Here is a 19384-nt window from a genome sequence, read left to right as displayed (position 1 = left end):
TAAGCATACTTAATGATGGGTTGATTATGAGAGATACCAATGATGACTACTGGGTTTCAGACTTGCAATGTGGAATAAATATTAACATCATTAATGAAAGCAGAGAACAAGTTTTGTATCTTCTTAGTTTGCAGGGAGTTTGAGCTGTCTCAATGAAGATGTTGAATAGAGAGTTGGCTGTAAAGGTCTATCACGCAGGTGGCTGGGAGTAAAAATGTGAGGCATAGCAGAAAGATGATAATTAAACTATAACTGAAGATGAGATGGCTTTGGAACAAGCATACAGTTAGAGGAAAAGAGGAAATAGGATAATACCTTGAGGAACTCCAAAACCCAAAGGTTAAGTAAAAGAATATGTACCCAACTTAAACTTACGCAGTGTGATATGTCAGTTAGATCTCAATAAAATTGGGCGGGGGGAATCTAGTTATTTTCCCTTGCCTCAGGACTCTGGGGTCTTTTATCAGGGTGGGGGTGGCAAGTAGGGGTAGAATGTGGATGAGTATCTTCTCTTTTTACAGCTTTTGAAAGGCCATTATACCCATGCCCCATGGCATAGGCTTTTATTTAGTTAAAAAAATAACTTCTCAATACTTCTATCTAGTTTTTATAAAATTTTCCTTTATAATTTCTACATGTGGCATTCTTCATATGCATTTTCTCCAACCAAAGCTTCCATAAACATTCTTCAAATATTTTTTTCTAAGACATATATGATTTTTTTCACTTTTGAATTTTTAGTACATCTAGAATTCTATTTATATCAGGCATGAAGTAGGGATCTCTGCCCAGCCCAACTCCACCACAGCACCTCAGTGGTGCCTTTAATTAGTACATGATGTCCACCCTCCAGGTTTTAGCCTCAAGCACCTCACAAATGATGCAACACAAGCAAGGAACATTTCCTTGTACTGGATCAAAACTACTTATCTATCTGGGCTCTTCAACCCTGCTGTGGAAACAAGGGCAGAGAGCTGCACACATCTTTTCTCAAGCATCTGTGCCCCTTCTTCCATCAGAATCATTCAGAATGTTTCTCAGGAGTTTGCTTTTCATGATTATACTCATTTCTCAGATTAAAGGTATGTCTTAATCTTTTGATCACGGTTTTCTTACTAGGCTATGAGGTAATGTCTCTTTAGTCACAAAGTTTAAACTGTAAATAATAAAATAATATTCATTGATGATTTTGCTGAGAACATAGTGTAGGACTCGGACGAGTTATGTCTAATATTGAGATTCTAGGCTTTTATGAAATACTTCAGTGCTTTTACATACTCTGATTTACAGTGAGAAGGAGGAAGGAGTGGGTGTTTCTGAATATCTGCAGTGTAGAGACACTGTGCTAGCCATTAGGTACTTTCGCGTACATTAGCATGTGTGCAATCTTATTATCTCTATTTTATAAAGAAATTGAGAGGGGCACCTGGGAGACTCAGGGGTTGAACGTATGCCTTCGTCTCAGGTCATGATCCCAGGGTCCTAGGATCGAGTCCCACATCAGGCTTCCCACAGAGAGCCTACTTCTCCCTCTGCCTATGTCTCTGCTTCTTTGTCTGTATCTCTCATGAATAAATAAATAAAATCTAAAAAAAAAAAAAAGAAATTGAGAATAATATCTACAGATCAGAAAGAATAGAAATAGCATTTATGGCCAATAAACTCATAAGACTTTGATTCAAATAATAGCAGATTGTAGCATCCTATGGTCTTTCCTCTACATCACTCTTTAGTGAGATAAGCAGGGCTCACCTCAGGAAAGCACTGATTCAAGAGTACCTACGCCCTTTTAACAAGGGAAAGCTTTGTATTTGCATTTAGCTAGGAGAGTTAAGATTTCAAATGCAAGTGTCCCTGGGAGATAAAATTGGTAATTTACACCGAAACAATCCCTTACAATGCAGGTTTGACAGGTGCAAAATCCAGAGACAGACAGGAGGAGATTAAGATGACGAAGGTGGTAGCTGCAAAGCAAAGTGGGAAGACGAAAGAAGCTAAAGACCTAATGAGGAGGAGGGGAAGCCTGTTTTCCAATTTTGCTTATATTTGCCTAATTTGGAAACTATCAGTCTCAATTTCCTTACCTATTAAGTGGGAGTGATACTTCAAAGTGTTGTTGTACATGGCTGCTAATTGAGAGCAAGTGAACTCTATGAGAATGATTGTTATCTAGTCCCTGTGCATGGGTGTCAATGCCAGATTATATTTTCTCCCTTAAACATTTCCTTTTAGAAAAGGTAATCATTGGAGTCGAAGGTCAAGAAGTGGTTTATCCTAAAAAGCTTCCTCTGATGCAGAAGCGAGAAGTTTGGCACATTCATGATTATGACATACAGGTACATGTTTTGACTTAATAAATATGATTTATTGCTTTCATAGGGTATGTAGAAAGCAACCTCTGACTAATCAGAAGTGAAAAAGAGAGGAGTTTTGATTTTTCTGAGAACTCCCACTCAGTCTACAGCATGCACTTGAGGGGGCCGGAGTTGGGGAGGAAGCAAATTTGTGTTGGATTACAAAACAAAATGGAGTAAAATTTGGATTTTAGAGGGTGCCATGTACAGTTTTCCAGATTGTTTGAGGATTTCCACTAACAAGTTTCCAGGCTGATTTAAGGCAACCTCATTTGTTCTGAGCTGGTGCCTATGGAATGTAATTTCTGAGCATTTTGCTTTCCCAGTGATATAATATGCAGGTTCACTTGCCTTACAGACTCTGCAGCAAAGTTGGACAACTTTCATGGGAACACATGTGGTCTGTTGCTTAGAACAGTGTTTATTCAGTTGTTAAAATGTAAACATTTAAAATTTTATTTTCAAAAGAAACAAATGTTTATGCAGACAATATGTAATGCATATAATAGGAAAAAGGCTTCAAAATAAGGTAATTTTCAATTCCCATTACTATAAAAGGCATTCAATGACTGTTCTTAGATATTTATTACCAGACACTTGCATTGTGGGCCCAAGCTTTCTAACTTGGTCCATGGAGAATAATGACTCTCACTTTGCCCCAACACTCCTTGAGGGCAAACTTTTCCCAATGCAACTATTTTTCTTCCCTCCATCATTAGAAGAGCCAGCCTTCCAGGCTCTCATTTGTTAGGTACCTCAGTCATAAGCAAGACATATTTCAGCTTTCCAAATGATCCCACTGAGATGTCTTTCCCATGGCTTAAGATACTGAAAAAGCAACTTTTTATCTGCTGCCATTTGGAGATAATGTCTAACCATTTTTCTGTAATAATCTCCTTACAAATAATGTTTTCTCTTGATCTCCAATTCTTTTATCACCTTCTTAAATCTTTTATTAATATAACATTACATGTCAACTATACTTCAATTAAAAAATAAAAGAACTTTTATTGGTTGAAGTTTGGTACTCGTCTAAGAGGGCAAAATCAGCCCTCTGCCACCATTGTGCAACTCAAGTCCCATTATGAATATACAAGATGAGCCCGGATGGCGTCAGGAAATATGCAGGATGAGTTTGGAACATCTTATACTACCAGAATTAAGGAAATTCTCAAACAAACAAACAAACAAACAAACAAACCAAACTTGCATTGATGGGATTATGTCAAAAGAACATAGGGAGCCAAGTGAAGGACCTCCCAATAGCCAAAGAATGGACAATTTGAGCAAAAAAATAATAATAACATAGTTCTGGGCCATAGCAAAGTATAAATTAATATATTTGAACTCATAGTGGTATAAGTGAATACTTGAATAAGTAAATAAATGGGGGAAAATAGGAGATATATATTTATATAGGAAAATAGATTTATATCTCCTATACATAAGAATTAAAATATTGACATAGACACTTCCCTTCCCAGGAGGTGGAGCATAACTCCTCACCCTTTAAGCATGGCCTGTGCATAGTGACTTCCAAAGAGTAGACTATGGAAGGGGGAAACAGTGAAGAAAGATGGAAAAATGCTACCTCAGCCAAGTGATTACAGTAATCAGTAACCATTATCAGTAATAAGTCGCGTTGATAGTATGTACTCTTAATATGATGTGATGAAGATGGCACTTTATTTTGTTGTTTTCTCCCAAATCTTCAAAATTCCAGGCTAGGAGTGAGAAAAATATCAGAAAAATCTTAATTGAGATGCAACCTATAAAATGCTTGATCAGTACTCCTCAAAACTGTCAATGTTGTTAAAAAATAAGAAAAGCCCCCCCCCCCCAAAAAAAGAAGAAAAGCCCAAGAAACTGTCATAGTGTAGAAGAACCAAAGGAGGCATGACAACTAAATGTAATATGGTGTCCTGGATGGGATCCTAAGACAGTGAAAGGACATAAGACAGAAACTAAGGAAATCTGGATAAGTTTATTGATTTAATTGATTTGTCAATTATTTAATTGATAATGTCAATCTTGGTTCATGAGTTGTGACAAGTATGCCATAGTGATGTAAGATGTTGATAATATAGAATGCTGAATTGTGAGGTACATGGAAATTCTCTGTATTATCTTCCCAACTTTTCTCTAAATCTAAAATGATTCTAAAACAAACAAAAAAAAGTTGTAAAACTAAATAAAATAATAAAAATTATAAACAAAATTTAAAATTGTTTATTAATATAAAAACAATATTAATGACAAAATTAATAAGAATGTCACATTTGACAGTATTAACAATAATGTCTGAATATTAGCTAATATTAAAGCCATAATCACACATTCAAATTTTACAAAGTCCCACTATACCACTGTTACTCACACACACCTGCACATGTAGTTTATCACATTGTAAATAGGATTCAACCCTTCTTATCTGAATAAGCATCTAGGTTCTTGCCTGCCCACTGTGTGTGAATTACATGTTTATAAAGAAGTCCTAATTTTATGTTAAACTTGCAGTCAAAATAATACCCAAATGCACACTTCACATTCAAAAGCATTAACTCCCCTCTCTCTCCCTCAAAGCTGCCCCTCTTCAGAAGACCCTCCTTTCAATAGTATGGTTTAAACAAACCAGAAGCCTGAGGGAATTTTTATTTTTATTTTTTATTTTCTTTGAGAGAGAGAGGTGGGAGGCAGGAGAGAGCGAAAGAGAATCCTAAGTAGGCTCCCTGCTCAGTGTGGAGCCAGACATGGAGCTCCGTCTCATGACATCACGATTTGAGATGAAGTCAAGAGTAGGGATGCTTGACTGACTGACTTCTCATGCACTCCTTGAGAAAATTCTTCACTCTTCTCTTTTGCCTCTCCCATAAAAAACAAACAAACAAACAAAAAATCTTATGCATTCTAGCATGTAGATATCCTTGAAATTATCTACTCTCCCTTATCCCTGCTGCCACTCCCCTGCCCAAGTGAGCTGTATTCCATCAACAGCCTTTAAATACTTTTCCTACCAAAATAAGACAAAATCAGAGGAGACAAACCATAGGAGGTTCTTACCTCTTATGGAAGGGAACAAACTGAGGGTCACAAGAGGGGCAGGGGGTGAGGGGATGGTATAACAGGGTGATGGGCATTAAGGAAGGCACTTGATGTAATGAGGCCTGAGTATTATATAAGACTGATGAATCACTGGACTCTACCTCTGAAACTAATAATGCACTGTGTGTGTATTAACTGAATTTAAATTTAAAACAAACAAGCAAAAAATAAATGGTTTTCCTGCTTAAAGTTGTGATTTTTGCTAATCCATTATCTGTAATAAGTAAGCCATCTAAAATACCATACCTCCTTCTGCATTTTTTGTCTAAACTTTTTTCTTCGGATAAAGTCCAAATCTTCTTCTTTTTTTTTTGTTTTTTTGTTTTTTTGTTTTTTTTTTTAAAGTCCAAATCTTCTTAAGTGACTAATTAGTCTGTATATAATTCGGCTCCTTTCTACTTTTTCATTTCTCATATTTATTCAACTTACACTTGATTCTCCAACCACCTTGAACTTTTCTGGGTTTCTCAAACATGTCAAGCTCCTTCCTATCTCAGGGCCTTTGTATTCTCTGTTTTCTCCTGACTCCTCCCTCACACAGTCACTGCATTTCTCCTATTATGATGCTTATAATACTCAATTACATTTGCTTGATTTTCTTCTTTGCCAAGCTGTGGCTTCCAAAAGGGCAGTGTGTATCATTGTATATTCCATATTATCACTGTGCCTGAAATTGAATACATGGGTGAACAATAAACTAAAGAAATGTGCTAGATAAAAGACCAGTAACTGTCAATCCTTAAATTATAAATAATTCTTATGATCACAAAGAAATAAAATACCACAAAAATACCCAAAGGGCATAAGTTAGGAATTAATATACAAATAACAAAATAAACTAAACAAGAAAAATATCACTATGAACAATGATCATTAAAGAAAAGTTTGTCACAACAAGTTATCATTTCGTTGTTAATATTTAAGGCAAGAAAACAAGAACTACTATACATTTCTAATGAAATTCTAATTAAAAAAAAGAAATTCTAATTTTGTGCTTCCTTTCTTCAGGGTTATCTTACAACATTGTCAAACATTTTTTTTTTCACGTTGCTGTCAAAGAAATGATGTCTAAGTATAGTGAATACTCCAAATCAAATTTCTGATCCAGATAGAAGTTAAATAAATTCACATTGTGTTTCAGTCATAAAATAACATACTATAAAAGAACATTTATTGGACTAGGGAAAGTGGTCATAGTCATGATTAGTTTTTATGTGAGAAAGTAGATTATAAAAGAGTATAACCCAAACTGTTAAAGATACATAAACAAGAGCTCTATGGGTGGGTGCAGAACTGTAAGGACATACAACAACTTGTTATCTCTGGATAGGAAGAAAATATACATATTTTCATTTCATTTTATAACTAGAAAAAATGCCCATCAAACATTTAATTAAGGGACACCTGGGTGACTCAGTGGTTGAGTGTCTGCCTTTGGCTCGGTTGGTGATCCCACAGTCCAGGATCGAGTCCCACATCAGGCTCCCTGCATGGAACCTGCTTCTCCCTCTGCCTGTGTCTCTGCCTCTCTTTCTCTCTGTGTCTCTCATGAATAAATAAATAAATAATCTTTATTTTTTTAATTTTTTTTTATTTTTTTTTATTTATAATAGTTACAGAGAGAAAGAGAGGCAGAGACACAGGCAGAGGGAGAAGCAGGCTCCATGCACCGGAAGCCCGATGTGGGATTCGATCCTGGGTCTCCAGGATCGCGCCCTGGGCCAAAGGCAGGCGCCAAACCGCTGCGCCACCCAGGGATCCCTAAATAAAAATCTTTAAAAAAATAATTAAAAAAAAAAACTTACAAGCAAAATCCCCCATGTATATTGGACCTCATAAATTCAGCCTAATCCATGTTTATCGTTTTACCTGGCGGGATTGCTGGACTGCTGGGTAGATGGATTAAGTCTAATTTTTCCCCACACCCCCTCCACTCCCTGCCCCAATACACGTTAAAGGAATACACATGCAAGTCACACGATGGGTACTGTTTTGCAGGAAACTTATGAAGAAGAATTGCTGTATGAACTAAGACTCACTAGAAAAACTTTAATACTTCACCTTTTAAGGTCAAGGTAAGTTCAATTATAATTCAATACCTTATAGATTTATTAGTCTGTAGTATCCCAGTTTTTGTAGAAACTGCCAATGAAGTGAATTCCTCAAGTCATTGTTACCTACATATAGACTGAATTCTTACTTTCCTAATATAAGCCCTAATATAATTTCGACATCTTAGCAATTACAGACACTGCCCTGCGGTTCCTGAGTTACCCTCTATTTAAGGTACTTAGAGCCCTTTGAACTCTGTATACTCACTCTAGGAAGAGAGTTAATACATTACTTCTTTGTGAGTCAGTGAAACAGAGGAAATTTGAAAAACATGGTTTTTAGAATGCTAAGTTACTTAAAATAGATATCAAACCAAGTTCTTTTGGAGAATAAACTAAGAGCAGGGAAGAATTTACCAAAGCACGTTACACCTTGTGTCAGCTAAGCAATTCTAATGCCTTTAATTTCTTCATTATGATTCCTTGGTATTTGTTGGTGAATTGATTCTTTTATCATTGTGTCATTACAGAAAATCCCTCTGGTCAGGAAGTGTATTTTACCTAATATCAATGCTTTCATATGTTTGCACGGTGTACTATTTTCATCCATTTTCTTTCACATTTCTGTATCTTTCCATTTAAGATGGATCTCTTGTAAGTTGGCAAGTAGTTGGGTCCTGCTTTTTAATGAATTCAGACAATCTAATTTCTAATTGCAATGTTTAATCCATTAACATTTAATGTTATGAATGATATATTGTATTTAATATTTGATTCCCGCTTATTTTGTTTGTTTGTTTGATTATCTGGTCTTTTTTTCCCCTGCTTTCTCTAGATATTTGGGTTATTTGCTTTTTTTTTTTTTTTTTTTTTAACTTTACCTACTGGCTTTTCATTTATCTATTAGCTTTTTAGCAGTATCTCTCTGCTTTAGGTTTAAACTTTTGTTTTAGAGATTATAATATTTATTTACAGTTAACACTGTGTCATTTTATGTAAAATGTAAAAGTTTCCTCATCATATAAGTCCATTTAAAACCACAATTCTTTTATGTTAACTTGTTGTATATATACATCTATATACATAATTTACTCCATAATGCATGGCTATAATTTTGGCTTTAAGTGGTCATATACATCTTAAAGAAATCCAATAAAAATATATATATTGTTTTAACTTACTGAATCATTTACCATTTCCTATCCTTCTATTCTCAGAGATTCAATTTTCCTTCTGCTACCAATTCCTTTGACCTGAAGGACTTTCCTTGCCCATTTTTGTAGTACAGATCTGCTGGGAGAAATTTATCTTGGTTTCCTTTTATTTGAAATGGTCTTTTTTTTTCTTCATTTTTGAAGGTTATTTTTTGCTGTATATAAAATTATGGATTGACAGAATTTTTATTTCTTTTGGCAAAACAGTGTTGACATTGTTCTTTCCTCTGACCCCTATAGTTTCTAATGAGATGTTAGTGACAGTTTGAATTCTGTTCCCTTGTATACATTATGTTGTTCTCTTAGTGCTTTCAAGATTTGTCCTAGTTGCCAATATTCCTCAATTTGACAATGATATGTACAGGTGTAATTTTTTTCATATTAATCTTGCCTGTGCTTTACTAAACTTCTTTAAATTCTAATTTACGTCTTCCTCCAAATTGGATAAAATTTCAGTCATTACCATTTCCTTCCTCCATACTTTTTCTCTTCCTAGCAGTCAAATTATCAGTATTTTAGTCCTTTTAATATTATCTTACATGTCCCCAAAGCTCTGTTCTTTTTCTATTTCTTTTCTTTAGACTAGATAATTTCTACTGATCTATCATCAAGTTTATTACCTCTTTCCTTTATCAATTCTATTCTTGCCCATACAGTGAAACCTTTTATTCATGATATTTTCAATTATAGTTTTTTAATTTGCTTTTTAAAAAGTAATTTCCATATTTTTGTGCTAACATTTCACATCTTTTCATGCATTTCAAGTATATTTTCTTTTACTTTGTGGAAAATAGTTATAATACCTACTTTAGTCATCATCTATAATTTCAACCTCTGGATTGTCTCGAAGTAGATCTTTATTGATTGTCTTATTTCTTGAAGAGTTAGAATTTTCCTGTTTCTTCATATGTCTAGTAAATTTAGATTGTGTACTGAATAATTTTAATGAAATGTGGTAGAGACTAGATTCTGTTGTCCCTCTGAAGAGGTTTGATACTTTTATTTTATCAAGGAATTAACTTTGTTAAATTCAAACTGCAAACTCTGTCTTTTGGATGGTAGCTCAAATTTCAATTCAGTTATTTTATTCTTAGTAGCGCTTGTTTATTGAACACATTAATATGTCAAATACAGTACTGGGAACCAAAAAGATATAAGTAAAAGTAAATCAGTCCCTTTTTAAAAGTAGTTCACAGGCAACCTCAAGCATGTTAGGGCAAGGCAAATAAAAGCTGGTGGACCAAACTAGGTCTACTACGCTCTATGTATGACCCTCAAAATAAGAATAATTTTTAAAGTTTAAAATATTTGGAATGAAAACAAAATAAAACAACTAAGCAAAGAACATGTAACAAAGATCATATGTGGCCCACATAGCCCAAAATGTTTATCATTTGGATGTTTACGGAAAAACTTTGCTGACCTCTATAATATAGAATGAGAATCTAGTAAACATGAAAATGGAGATTTTTGGAGGTATGAAATACACATAGGAAAGAATTTCAAAGTTTACCTGGAGTATAGTAAGTGTGTTTTGAACTGGTTTTTGAAGTCTTGTAAGTTTCTCATGTCAGGAGTGGGAACAAAACGTGACCAGGGGTAGTTCAAAGAGCTAAAAGAAAAAATATGGTAGGTTCAAGAACTTTACAAATAGTTTATTATTTATCTATGTATCTATTTCTGAGATATCTTGACCTCTGTGGGTTATAAAAACTATTACCTTCTAATTCACTAAAATCCTTTAGTATGTTTACTTCTACATCATCCAAGTAGTTAATAAAATGTTAAGTCATTCTTAGATCAGGAATACCATGATAAAACAGCATTTTAAAAACTGTACCTTTATGATATTTTAGTTCTAAATCATTTATTATGGCTATATTGAGTATTTTTTAATCATATATTATGTTTCAGTTTTTGACTTGAGTAAACATTGGTGTCTATTCATCATCTTGGAGAGACTTTAGATTGAATGGATTCTACTAATGGCAAAAATATTATGTGATGATAAATGTGTTATGATTATGTAATATGTATGTGTTTTGAGGGTTTTTTTTAAAAGATTTTATTATTTATTCATGAGAGACACACACAGAGAGAGAGACAGAGACAAAGGCAGAGGGAGAAACAGGCTCCATGCAGGGAGCCCGTTTTGGGACTCGATTCCGGGACTCCAGGATCATGCCCTGGGCCGAAAGTGGACACTAAACTGCTGCCCCTCCCAGGCGTCCCTGTTTTGAGGTTAAAAAAACAATAAGCATAACTTGTGGTTGTCTATGAGCACAGTATTATGATATTATGTCATATTACAGTACAGAATTCCAAATGTTAAAAAATATGTTAAAATGATAAAAAAAGTTCTATAAAATTTCTTAAAATTGATGTTTTAATTTATAAAAGAAAATGAAGCTATGAATTTTTACTTCCAGAGAAATGGAGCAGACATATTTTTCTCTATTCCTTCCACTAAGTACAATTAAAACTTCTGGGCACTACATATATAAAGCAAATATAAGAAGACTGACAGATGTGAAGAGAAAGTTAGACCCGCTAGAAACTCTGTTACCCAAGGAATGACAGACACAGTGGTGTGTTTCTCAGGTTGCCTTTTGGCTTCATATATCCCAGACTAGATACTAGAGAAATCAGCAACCTGGAAATATCCATGAGCACATACAAAAAACAAACAAATAACTAAACCAAAAACCTACAAAAATCATGCTCTATTTAGCCAAAGGGCTAAGAAAGAAAGAAATAACTTAGAAAAACAAAGTTTTTAGACAATAACTGTTCTACTCTAGCAAACATCACATACACACAGAGAACAGTGTCCCCACTCCCATCTCAGCCAGAAAAAGCAGTATCAAGAGACTAAGCTTCCACCCTTGTCAGGCTATAAAAAGACACCCCAACACCCTCTCTTCTCCTGTTCAGAGAAACAGAGATAGCTAAATGGAGAGTCAAGACTTTCATTCTGGCCTAGTGGTAAAGAAGCCCCATTCTCCTCAGTGTAGTGTGAGGATTATTATAGAGCCTGGATGCCATGCCCATCTAGCACCTTTCCTGCTGGGTTAATGTGAGAAGAGGCCTAGTGGAGAACTAGCAAGAACACCCCTCACAGTGTCAGTGGAAGCCACATGAAAAGCATAGATGAAACATCCCTCCTTTCTTACTGAGAATTATTTCAGTGGGAATGCATTTGACCCTTGCCAAGCAATAGCAAGGAACACATGTAGGACAAGTAGAGACCTTTGGATTTCCATTCCTATTTGACAGTAATGAGGTGCCTCACACTAAAATAGTATCAGAGAAGATCTACTAAAACACAAGATCCAGGGGGTTATAACATAACATCATAATATCCAAGTTTTAATTAAAAATTCCTTATCAAACCAAAAGCCAGAAATATTTCAATCTAAAAGAACGAAAAAATTAGTAGCTGCCAACACCAAAATAAGACAGATGTTTGAGTTATCTGACAAAATTTTAAAGCAGCTATCATAAAAATGCTTCAATAAAAAATTACAAACATGCTTGAAACAAATGAAAAAAAATAGAATGTGTCAGGAAATGAATAGAAAAATCTCAGAAAAAAAGAAAATAGAAGATATAAATAAGAATCTAAAGAAAATGTTGGACCTGAAAAGTAAAAAAGTAAAACCCTCAATAGATAGGCTTAAGATCAGAATAGAAAGGAGAGTAGAAATAATCAGTGCAGTTAGAATAATAGAAATTATATAATCTGAATAACAAAATTTTCTGGGAAAAATATACTCTCAGGAATATGTGTGAATAAAACAAAAGATGTAAAATTGGTGCCATCAGACACCCAGAAGGAGAGGAGAAAGAGTATGGAGCTGAAAAAGTATTCAAATGAATATTTTGATACTGAAAATTCTCAAATTTGACAAGGAAAATACCAACACCTACAGGTTTAAGAAGCTGAACGAACTCAAAACAGGATAAACTTAAACAATCCCATTCCAAGTTTCTTTTTTTTTTTTTTTAAGATTTTATTTATTTATTCATGAGAGACAGACAGAGAGAGAGAGAGGCAGAGACACAGACAGAGGGAGAAGCAGGTTCCACGCAGGAAGCCCGATGTGGGACTCGATCTCGGGTCTCCAGGATCAAACCCTGGGCCAAAGGCGGTGCTAAACCGCTGAGCCACCCGGCCGCCCCCATTCCAAGTTTCACCACGTATTCACATACATACATACATACACCTAGAGCAACCACTAAGAAATCTATTCAGAGATGTATTCTGAAAAGCGCTATAGATAAATCAAGATGGAATTTGAAAATATATTTAAGCAACCCACAAGAAGGAAAGAAAAGGAAACTAAAACATGAAAAAAGAAGAAACAGGAAAAAAAATAAAATATCAGACTTAAGTCTTAATATTTTAACAATTACTTCAAATCTAAATGGTCCAAATACTCCAATTAAAAGAGAAAAAAAAAAAAAAAAAAAAAAAAAAAAAAAGAATGACAGAGTGAATGAAAAATGCTGTTTAGGGCAGCCCCGGTGGCTCAGCGGTTTAGCACCACCTTCAGCAGGGGGGCAGGGAGGTATTATCCTGAAGACCCAGGATTGAGTCCCATGTCAGGCTCCCTGTATGGAGCCTGCTTCTCCCTCTGCCTGTGTTTCTGACTCTCTCTCTCTCAGTGTCAGTCATGAATAAATAAAATCTTTAAAAAAGAAAAAAAAATGTTGTTTATACCATGTCTTCCACAAAATAGAGGGAAAACTTCCCTTTCATTCTATGAAACCAACACTACTCTGATACCTAAACTAGACAAAGATAATATAAATGAAATTGAACTACAGGCAAATATCCATTGTGAATGCTAGCAAATAGAATTCAACAATGAACAAGAATTATAAAAAAAAAATTATATACCATAACCAAATGGATATTTGGTAAGCCCTTGACTTACTCTGGTAAAAGACTGAATGTTTTCCTCCTAAAATCCAGAACCAGGCAAATATATGCACTCTCACCACAGCTATTCAACATATTCCCAGAAGATCTAGTTAGCACAACTCAGGAAGAAAAGGAAATGAAAGACATATAGATTGGAAAGGTAGACGAAGAAAAAAGCCCTTATTTGCAGATGATACAATAATGGTTTGCATAGAAAATTCTATGAAATCTAACAAACTAAGCTAGCATACAAATAAGCAAACAAACAAAAACACCTCCTAGAAGGAATAAATGGGCTCAGCAAAGTTACAAAATATTTCATCATAAAAAATCAATCGTATTTCTATACAGTTGCAATGAATATGTGGACACTGAAGTTTAAAATACAAAACCACTTTCAATTATTCAAAAATAAATGAAAAAGTTACAAATATGAGGAATATATACAAAGCTTGTTCACTGAAAACTATAAAATTCTGATGAAAATCATCAAAAAGATATAAATAGATGGGACCTTATTTTGTGTTCATATACTAGAAGACTCAACATGGTAAAGATGGTGATTCCCCAATTGATATATAGGGTTATCGCAATTCTTATCAAAATTACTGTAAGATTTTTTAAAGATACAGACAGGATTATTCCAAAATTTATAGGGAAAGACAAAGGAACTAGAGAAGTTAAAAGAAATACGGAAAGAAAAAAAACAGGAGTAACCGCTTCAAGATGTATATAGATACAGAGTCATACTATTAGGGGAATAGGCACATAGATCAGTGGAATCAAATAGAAAACTTGGAAACATTTCCACACAAGTAGAGCCAACTGATTTTTGCCAAAGTTTGTAAAGCAAATCAATGGAGAAAGTATAGTCTCTTCACCAAATGGTGCTGAAACTATACTATATCCATAGCAAAACAAAGCAAAACAAAACACACACACACACACACACACACACAAATAAATCACAAAAAAACAGAAACCTCAACCTGAATCCAAAAGCTTATGACAATTTTATACAAAAATTAATTCAAAATAGATCTTGGGTTTCAACATAGAATGCAAAACTATAATACTTTTAGATAAAACAAGATAATATCTTCAAGATTTAGGGCTAAGGCAAAAAAATTCTTAGACTTGACACCAGATCATTTGACGTAAATAATAAAAGATAAAGTTGATAAATTGGACTTCATTGAAAATGAGAGTGCTTACTCTACAAAAGTCTTGTTATGAGGATGAAAGACAAGCTGCAGATTGGGAGCAAACATTTGCAAACCACTACCAAAAAGGGACTAGTATTTGGAAAATAAAGGGTTCTCAAAACTCAACCATAATAAAGCAAACAATCCAATTGGAAAATAGGCAAAAGATATGAAGAGACATATCACCAAAGAGAATATATAGATGACAAGTAGGCACTGAAAAGGTGTATGGCACCATTAATCGTTCAAGAAATGCAATGAAATAGTACATTCGATCAGAATGGCTGAAACTAAAAAATAATTATATCTCCAAAGGCTGGCAAGAGATATAAAGAAACTGGATCATTAAAGCATTGCTGATGTGCATACAAAATGATATAGCACTCTGGGGAAACAATCTGCCAATTTTTATAAAACCAAATGTGCAACCTCCACAAGGTAAAGCAATTGTACTTCCGGGTATTATCTCAGAAAAGTAAAAAACCTACATTCACACAGATAGCTGTACACAAATGTTTACAGCTTTATTCATGATATCCTTAAACTAGAAGCAACTCAGAGCTCCTCAACAAGTGAATGGTTAAGCAAACTGTAGTAAATCCATAGTATGGAATACTACCCAGCATGAAATGGAACAGCTCCCGTGGATCATTAGGGCATTATGCTGAATGGGGAAAAGAAGGCAAACCATATGTCATATACCAAAGGTCATATAACATATGATTCTGCTGATAAAACATTCTCAAAATGACAAAATTGTAAGGCTGGGAAACAGATTGGTTGTTTTGAAGTATTGTTAAGAATTAAGGATGTTGTTCGAGAAGTCAGGGATTATAAAGAGATAGCAATGAGGGAGATTTTTCTGGTGGAATAGTTCTGTATCTTGATTGCAGGGGTATAACAGAAATCCACATATATGATAAAATAACACAGAAATGCACACACATGTATTGTACTAGTGCACATATCTGGTTTTGTTATTGTACTATAGTTGTGTAAGATATGACTGAATGAAGTGTACACAGACACCAGACTCTGCTATGCTATCTCTGTAACTACCTGTGAGTGGGTGATTATTTCAAAATGAGTGGGTCGTACTTTGTATTCATGAATTAAAAAAAAATAGGATCTGTTGTTTTATAAGAAAATGATGTTTTTCAATATACTTTGGGGGGAAAAGAGAGTGATCCCCACTATGATTCAGTCCCTAAGCTTAAATGCACATCCTGGCTGCATGCAGAACACATAATCCTACCTATTTAGGACTTACCAAGGATGAGACAAGCTATGTTCATGGAATGTGGGCATGAAGAGAAATCTACCAATTCTGCTCTATTAGAGCAAATTCTCATTGTTATGCCAGCTCTCTGAGGAAAGACAAGTAAAAAGGCACAGGTGGATATTTTTAATTCAGGTTAAATATTTCCTTAATCTTGTTTTATAAAAATCTGTTGTTAAATGCATATTTATGAGATAATTAAAGGAAGGCTTGGATAAACAGCTATGTAGAGAGAATGATGTCAATTTTAATAATGAACATGTTTATGCATTTATAACTACATAACTGTCTGTTTGTTTTTCTTGTTCATATAACACAGTATATGTTTTACCTCTCAAAAGTGATTTTGAGCTCATTCCATTCCGTCAAACCCAAGTAATGGTACTGATACTAGGGCTTTCTCTACTCTATCACCATTTCATGTCCAATAGAGTCAATATTACACTTTTCTTCTTCCGGACTCATGAATGTTAAAATGGAATTGTTATTATCCACATGGGGTAATTCAGACAGAACTAAGTGAATTTCAGAGCACAGTACAGGGTCTTCTTACTGAGTAGGAAATAAGCAGCCTATTGGCTGTCGTCAGAAATCTCACCAGATAGCGGAATTCTAAACAAACTTCTTTTCAAGCAACTTATAGTGTGCCATTGAATGAAAAGTTGACAGTCTTGACAGGGGGAATAACTCTATGCCTATCCTTTTCCTGATTCTAGGAATAGGTTTGGGGCACATCAGGAAGTCTTTGATGCTGACAATCCCTGCTTCTGTGTTATCTCTGTGTGCAGTCACATTTACTCCAGATAAACAGTCACATTCCATCATCATATTTCCTCCATCCATTCCCTTCCACCAGACTTTTTACTTGGTCAGTGTTGTAGCCTGGCTTCTTTTTTACTATTGTTGATCTCCTATGTATAGGAAGACTGCCCTGAGCTCTTCATTTTTATAATTTGGAAACATAAACCCTAGTTCATGTATTCCAAAAGTCTTGACTTTAAAAACTAATGTTTCTGTCATGAGTTTCAAAGGTCTGTTTTTCAGGGCAAAATTTCACAATTTTTTTTTTTTTAGAAGGTACTTTATTGAGGTGATTAGGAGTGCTGGTTTCCTGTCTCCTGTCCAGCTGCCTCAGTACAGTCTCATGGGTGGAAAAGACCAGGCCTCTGGGCTGCTCTGGGCCACTACCCAGGAGAGGCTGGGCAGTGGGGCACGGGGGGCTGGGACTCCAGTCCAGGGCAGAGGTTCCAGGCAGCAAGGGTGATGGTGGCTGAGGCAGGGGCAGTTGTGGCCCAATCCCCCAGGGACGTGGAGGGGGCGGTGTGGCTACCAGCCAGATGCTTTTCAGCAGGTCAAAGGCTGTTGGGGGGCCCCAGGCTGCCCCAGATGGTGAAGGCAACAAGGGCAAGGGAGGTGGCCAAGGGAGTTGGCCAAGGGAGTTGACATATACAATCTTAATTCTCAGTGTGAGGATACCCATGGGTTTGATACAGGAGATGTGGGAGAGCACTGGTTACTCTACGATCACTCAGAATGCCCTTTACTTGTGCAGAGAAAAAACTATGAAGAATTACATGAAAATATTAACAGAGGTATTTCTCTATGGTGAGAATTCAGGACAATTTCATTGGTACTTTTCCATGTTTTCTAAATTTACTATTATTAGTACATATTTCTTTTATCTAAATATATAGCTGTTGGGTTAATGTATTTTAAAATATGTATAGTGGGGCAGCCCAGGTGGCTCAGCGGTTTAGCGCCACCTTCAGCCCAGGAAGTGATCCTGGAGACTCAAGATCGAGGCTCATATCGGGCTACCTGGTGGGGCCTGCTTTTCCCTCTGCCTGTGTATCTGCCTCTCTCTGTGTCTCTCATGAATAAACAAATAAAATCTTAAAAAAAATAAAATATGTATAGTGTATGTATATATGACATGTGTCAAATATATTTTGTATAAAATATATTTATATATTATTTTTACTTAGGTAACATTTTCTCTAGGTTCATCTCAAGTTGTTACCTTGGCTAAAACTACCAGAATCTTTTTCAGTTTCTTCAAGTGTTTACCATACCATGAAGTCCAGGTAGAAGGTTTTTTCATCTGAACAGGATTGATTTTGCTTATGTGTTTTTAGCACAAAAGGAACTTACTGAGATTTGAAAGCAGTCTAGAGACTTCTCTCTCCATAACTGGTTTTATTGGGTGACTTTATAGAATGAGTAAATCTCACTACCTCTCTGCCCTCTTTTCCAGGGAGTTCCTAGGCTTAAATTACAGTGAAACTTACTACTCCACAAAAGGAGAGATGATCACCAGCTATCCTTCCACCACGGTATCTTATGGAACCTTCCCACATCTCTTTCCTGAAATTTCCTCATGTGATTTTGAAACCCAATCTAACTTCATAAGCAGCTTCAGAAAATATTATGTCAGGAAAAAAAAAGAAAATATTATGTCAGGAATGAATATTGATTGAATTTTGTCACTGAGTTATCCTAGAATAGAAAACATGACCCTCCAAACTCTAAAAGGAAGCTGATTATTAACAAATCAATGACTGTTAATGTATTTTTCTTTACTAAACTGACTTCTATATACTCAAAATGGTACTAAGTCTGGAGGAAGGGTACGTAGGGCAGGACACAAAAGGAGTATAAGATAGTCTGATGTTCAACATTCTTTTATGCAAAGGATGGTTGTTGGCCTGTGAGGGTCTGAGATCCCATGGGAAGGGCCACACATAGGCAGGAGTTGAAGAGATGGATATAATGGAAAACGTGATTACCTTGACAGAACCACTGTAGACAGAGCACCAAGTAGGGAATGACAAGGATACTAACTTGACTGAAGCACAACAGTAGGAGACTTGAGGGGACCTGGTTGGAGAGTAAAATCTAATTTTAGCAATCATCAAAAACATTGGCATATTTCATAGGCAACTGTAGGAAAACTATAATAATAACATAAGGGTAGTTTGGTAGGAATTTTAGAATGGGTTTAATAAAAAGAAATATTTATAAGGAAACGGTCACATTTCTAAGGCTGGATTCATAAACTAATAAACTGCTAAATTTGCGAGGGAAGAATCCATATACTGCTTAACACAATGTAATCATGCGATTAAAAGGATTCTAAAGGCATTTCAAAATTTCCAAATGACAGAAGACAATGAATGAATACATGAATGAGTATGTGTACAATTTGTGAGAATGAAATGTTGGTATATTATAAACACAAAATATGCGTATATT

General features: G+C 35.2%; 1 protein-coding gene across 2 annotated transcripts in view; it reads left to right on the top strand.

Annotated features, from left to right (window-relative positions):
- The first annotated feature begins 807 nt into the window (after positions 1-807).
- ADAM7 (ADAM metallopeptidase domain 7) overlaps positions 808-19384 on the top strand; it is a 61614-nt gene continuing 43037 nt past the window's right edge. For both annotated transcript variants that reach the window (XM_049101306.1, XM_035718628.2), the window contains exons 1-4: positions 808-1082; positions 2233-2336; positions 7455-7531; positions 18387-18465. In XM_049101306.1, coding sequence (XP_048957263.1) covers positions 836-1082; positions 2233-2336; positions 7455-7531; positions 18387-18465 — 507 coding nt within the window. In that variant the 5' untranslated portion in view covers positions 808-835. The remainder of the gene's footprint in view (positions 1083-2232; positions 2337-7454; positions 7532-18386; positions 18466-19384) is intronic.

Source organism: Canis lupus, chromosome 25 (assembly GCF_003254725.2).
Source record: "Canis lupus dingo isolate Sandy chromosome 25, ASM325472v2, whole genome shotgun sequence".
In the NCBI taxonomy this organism is placed as follows: domain Eukaryota; kingdom Metazoa; phylum Chordata; class Mammalia; order Carnivora; family Canidae; genus Canis; species Canis lupus.
The sequence above is the reverse complement of the archived record's forward strand: the minus strand, read 5'-3'. Positions and strand labels throughout refer to the sequence as shown.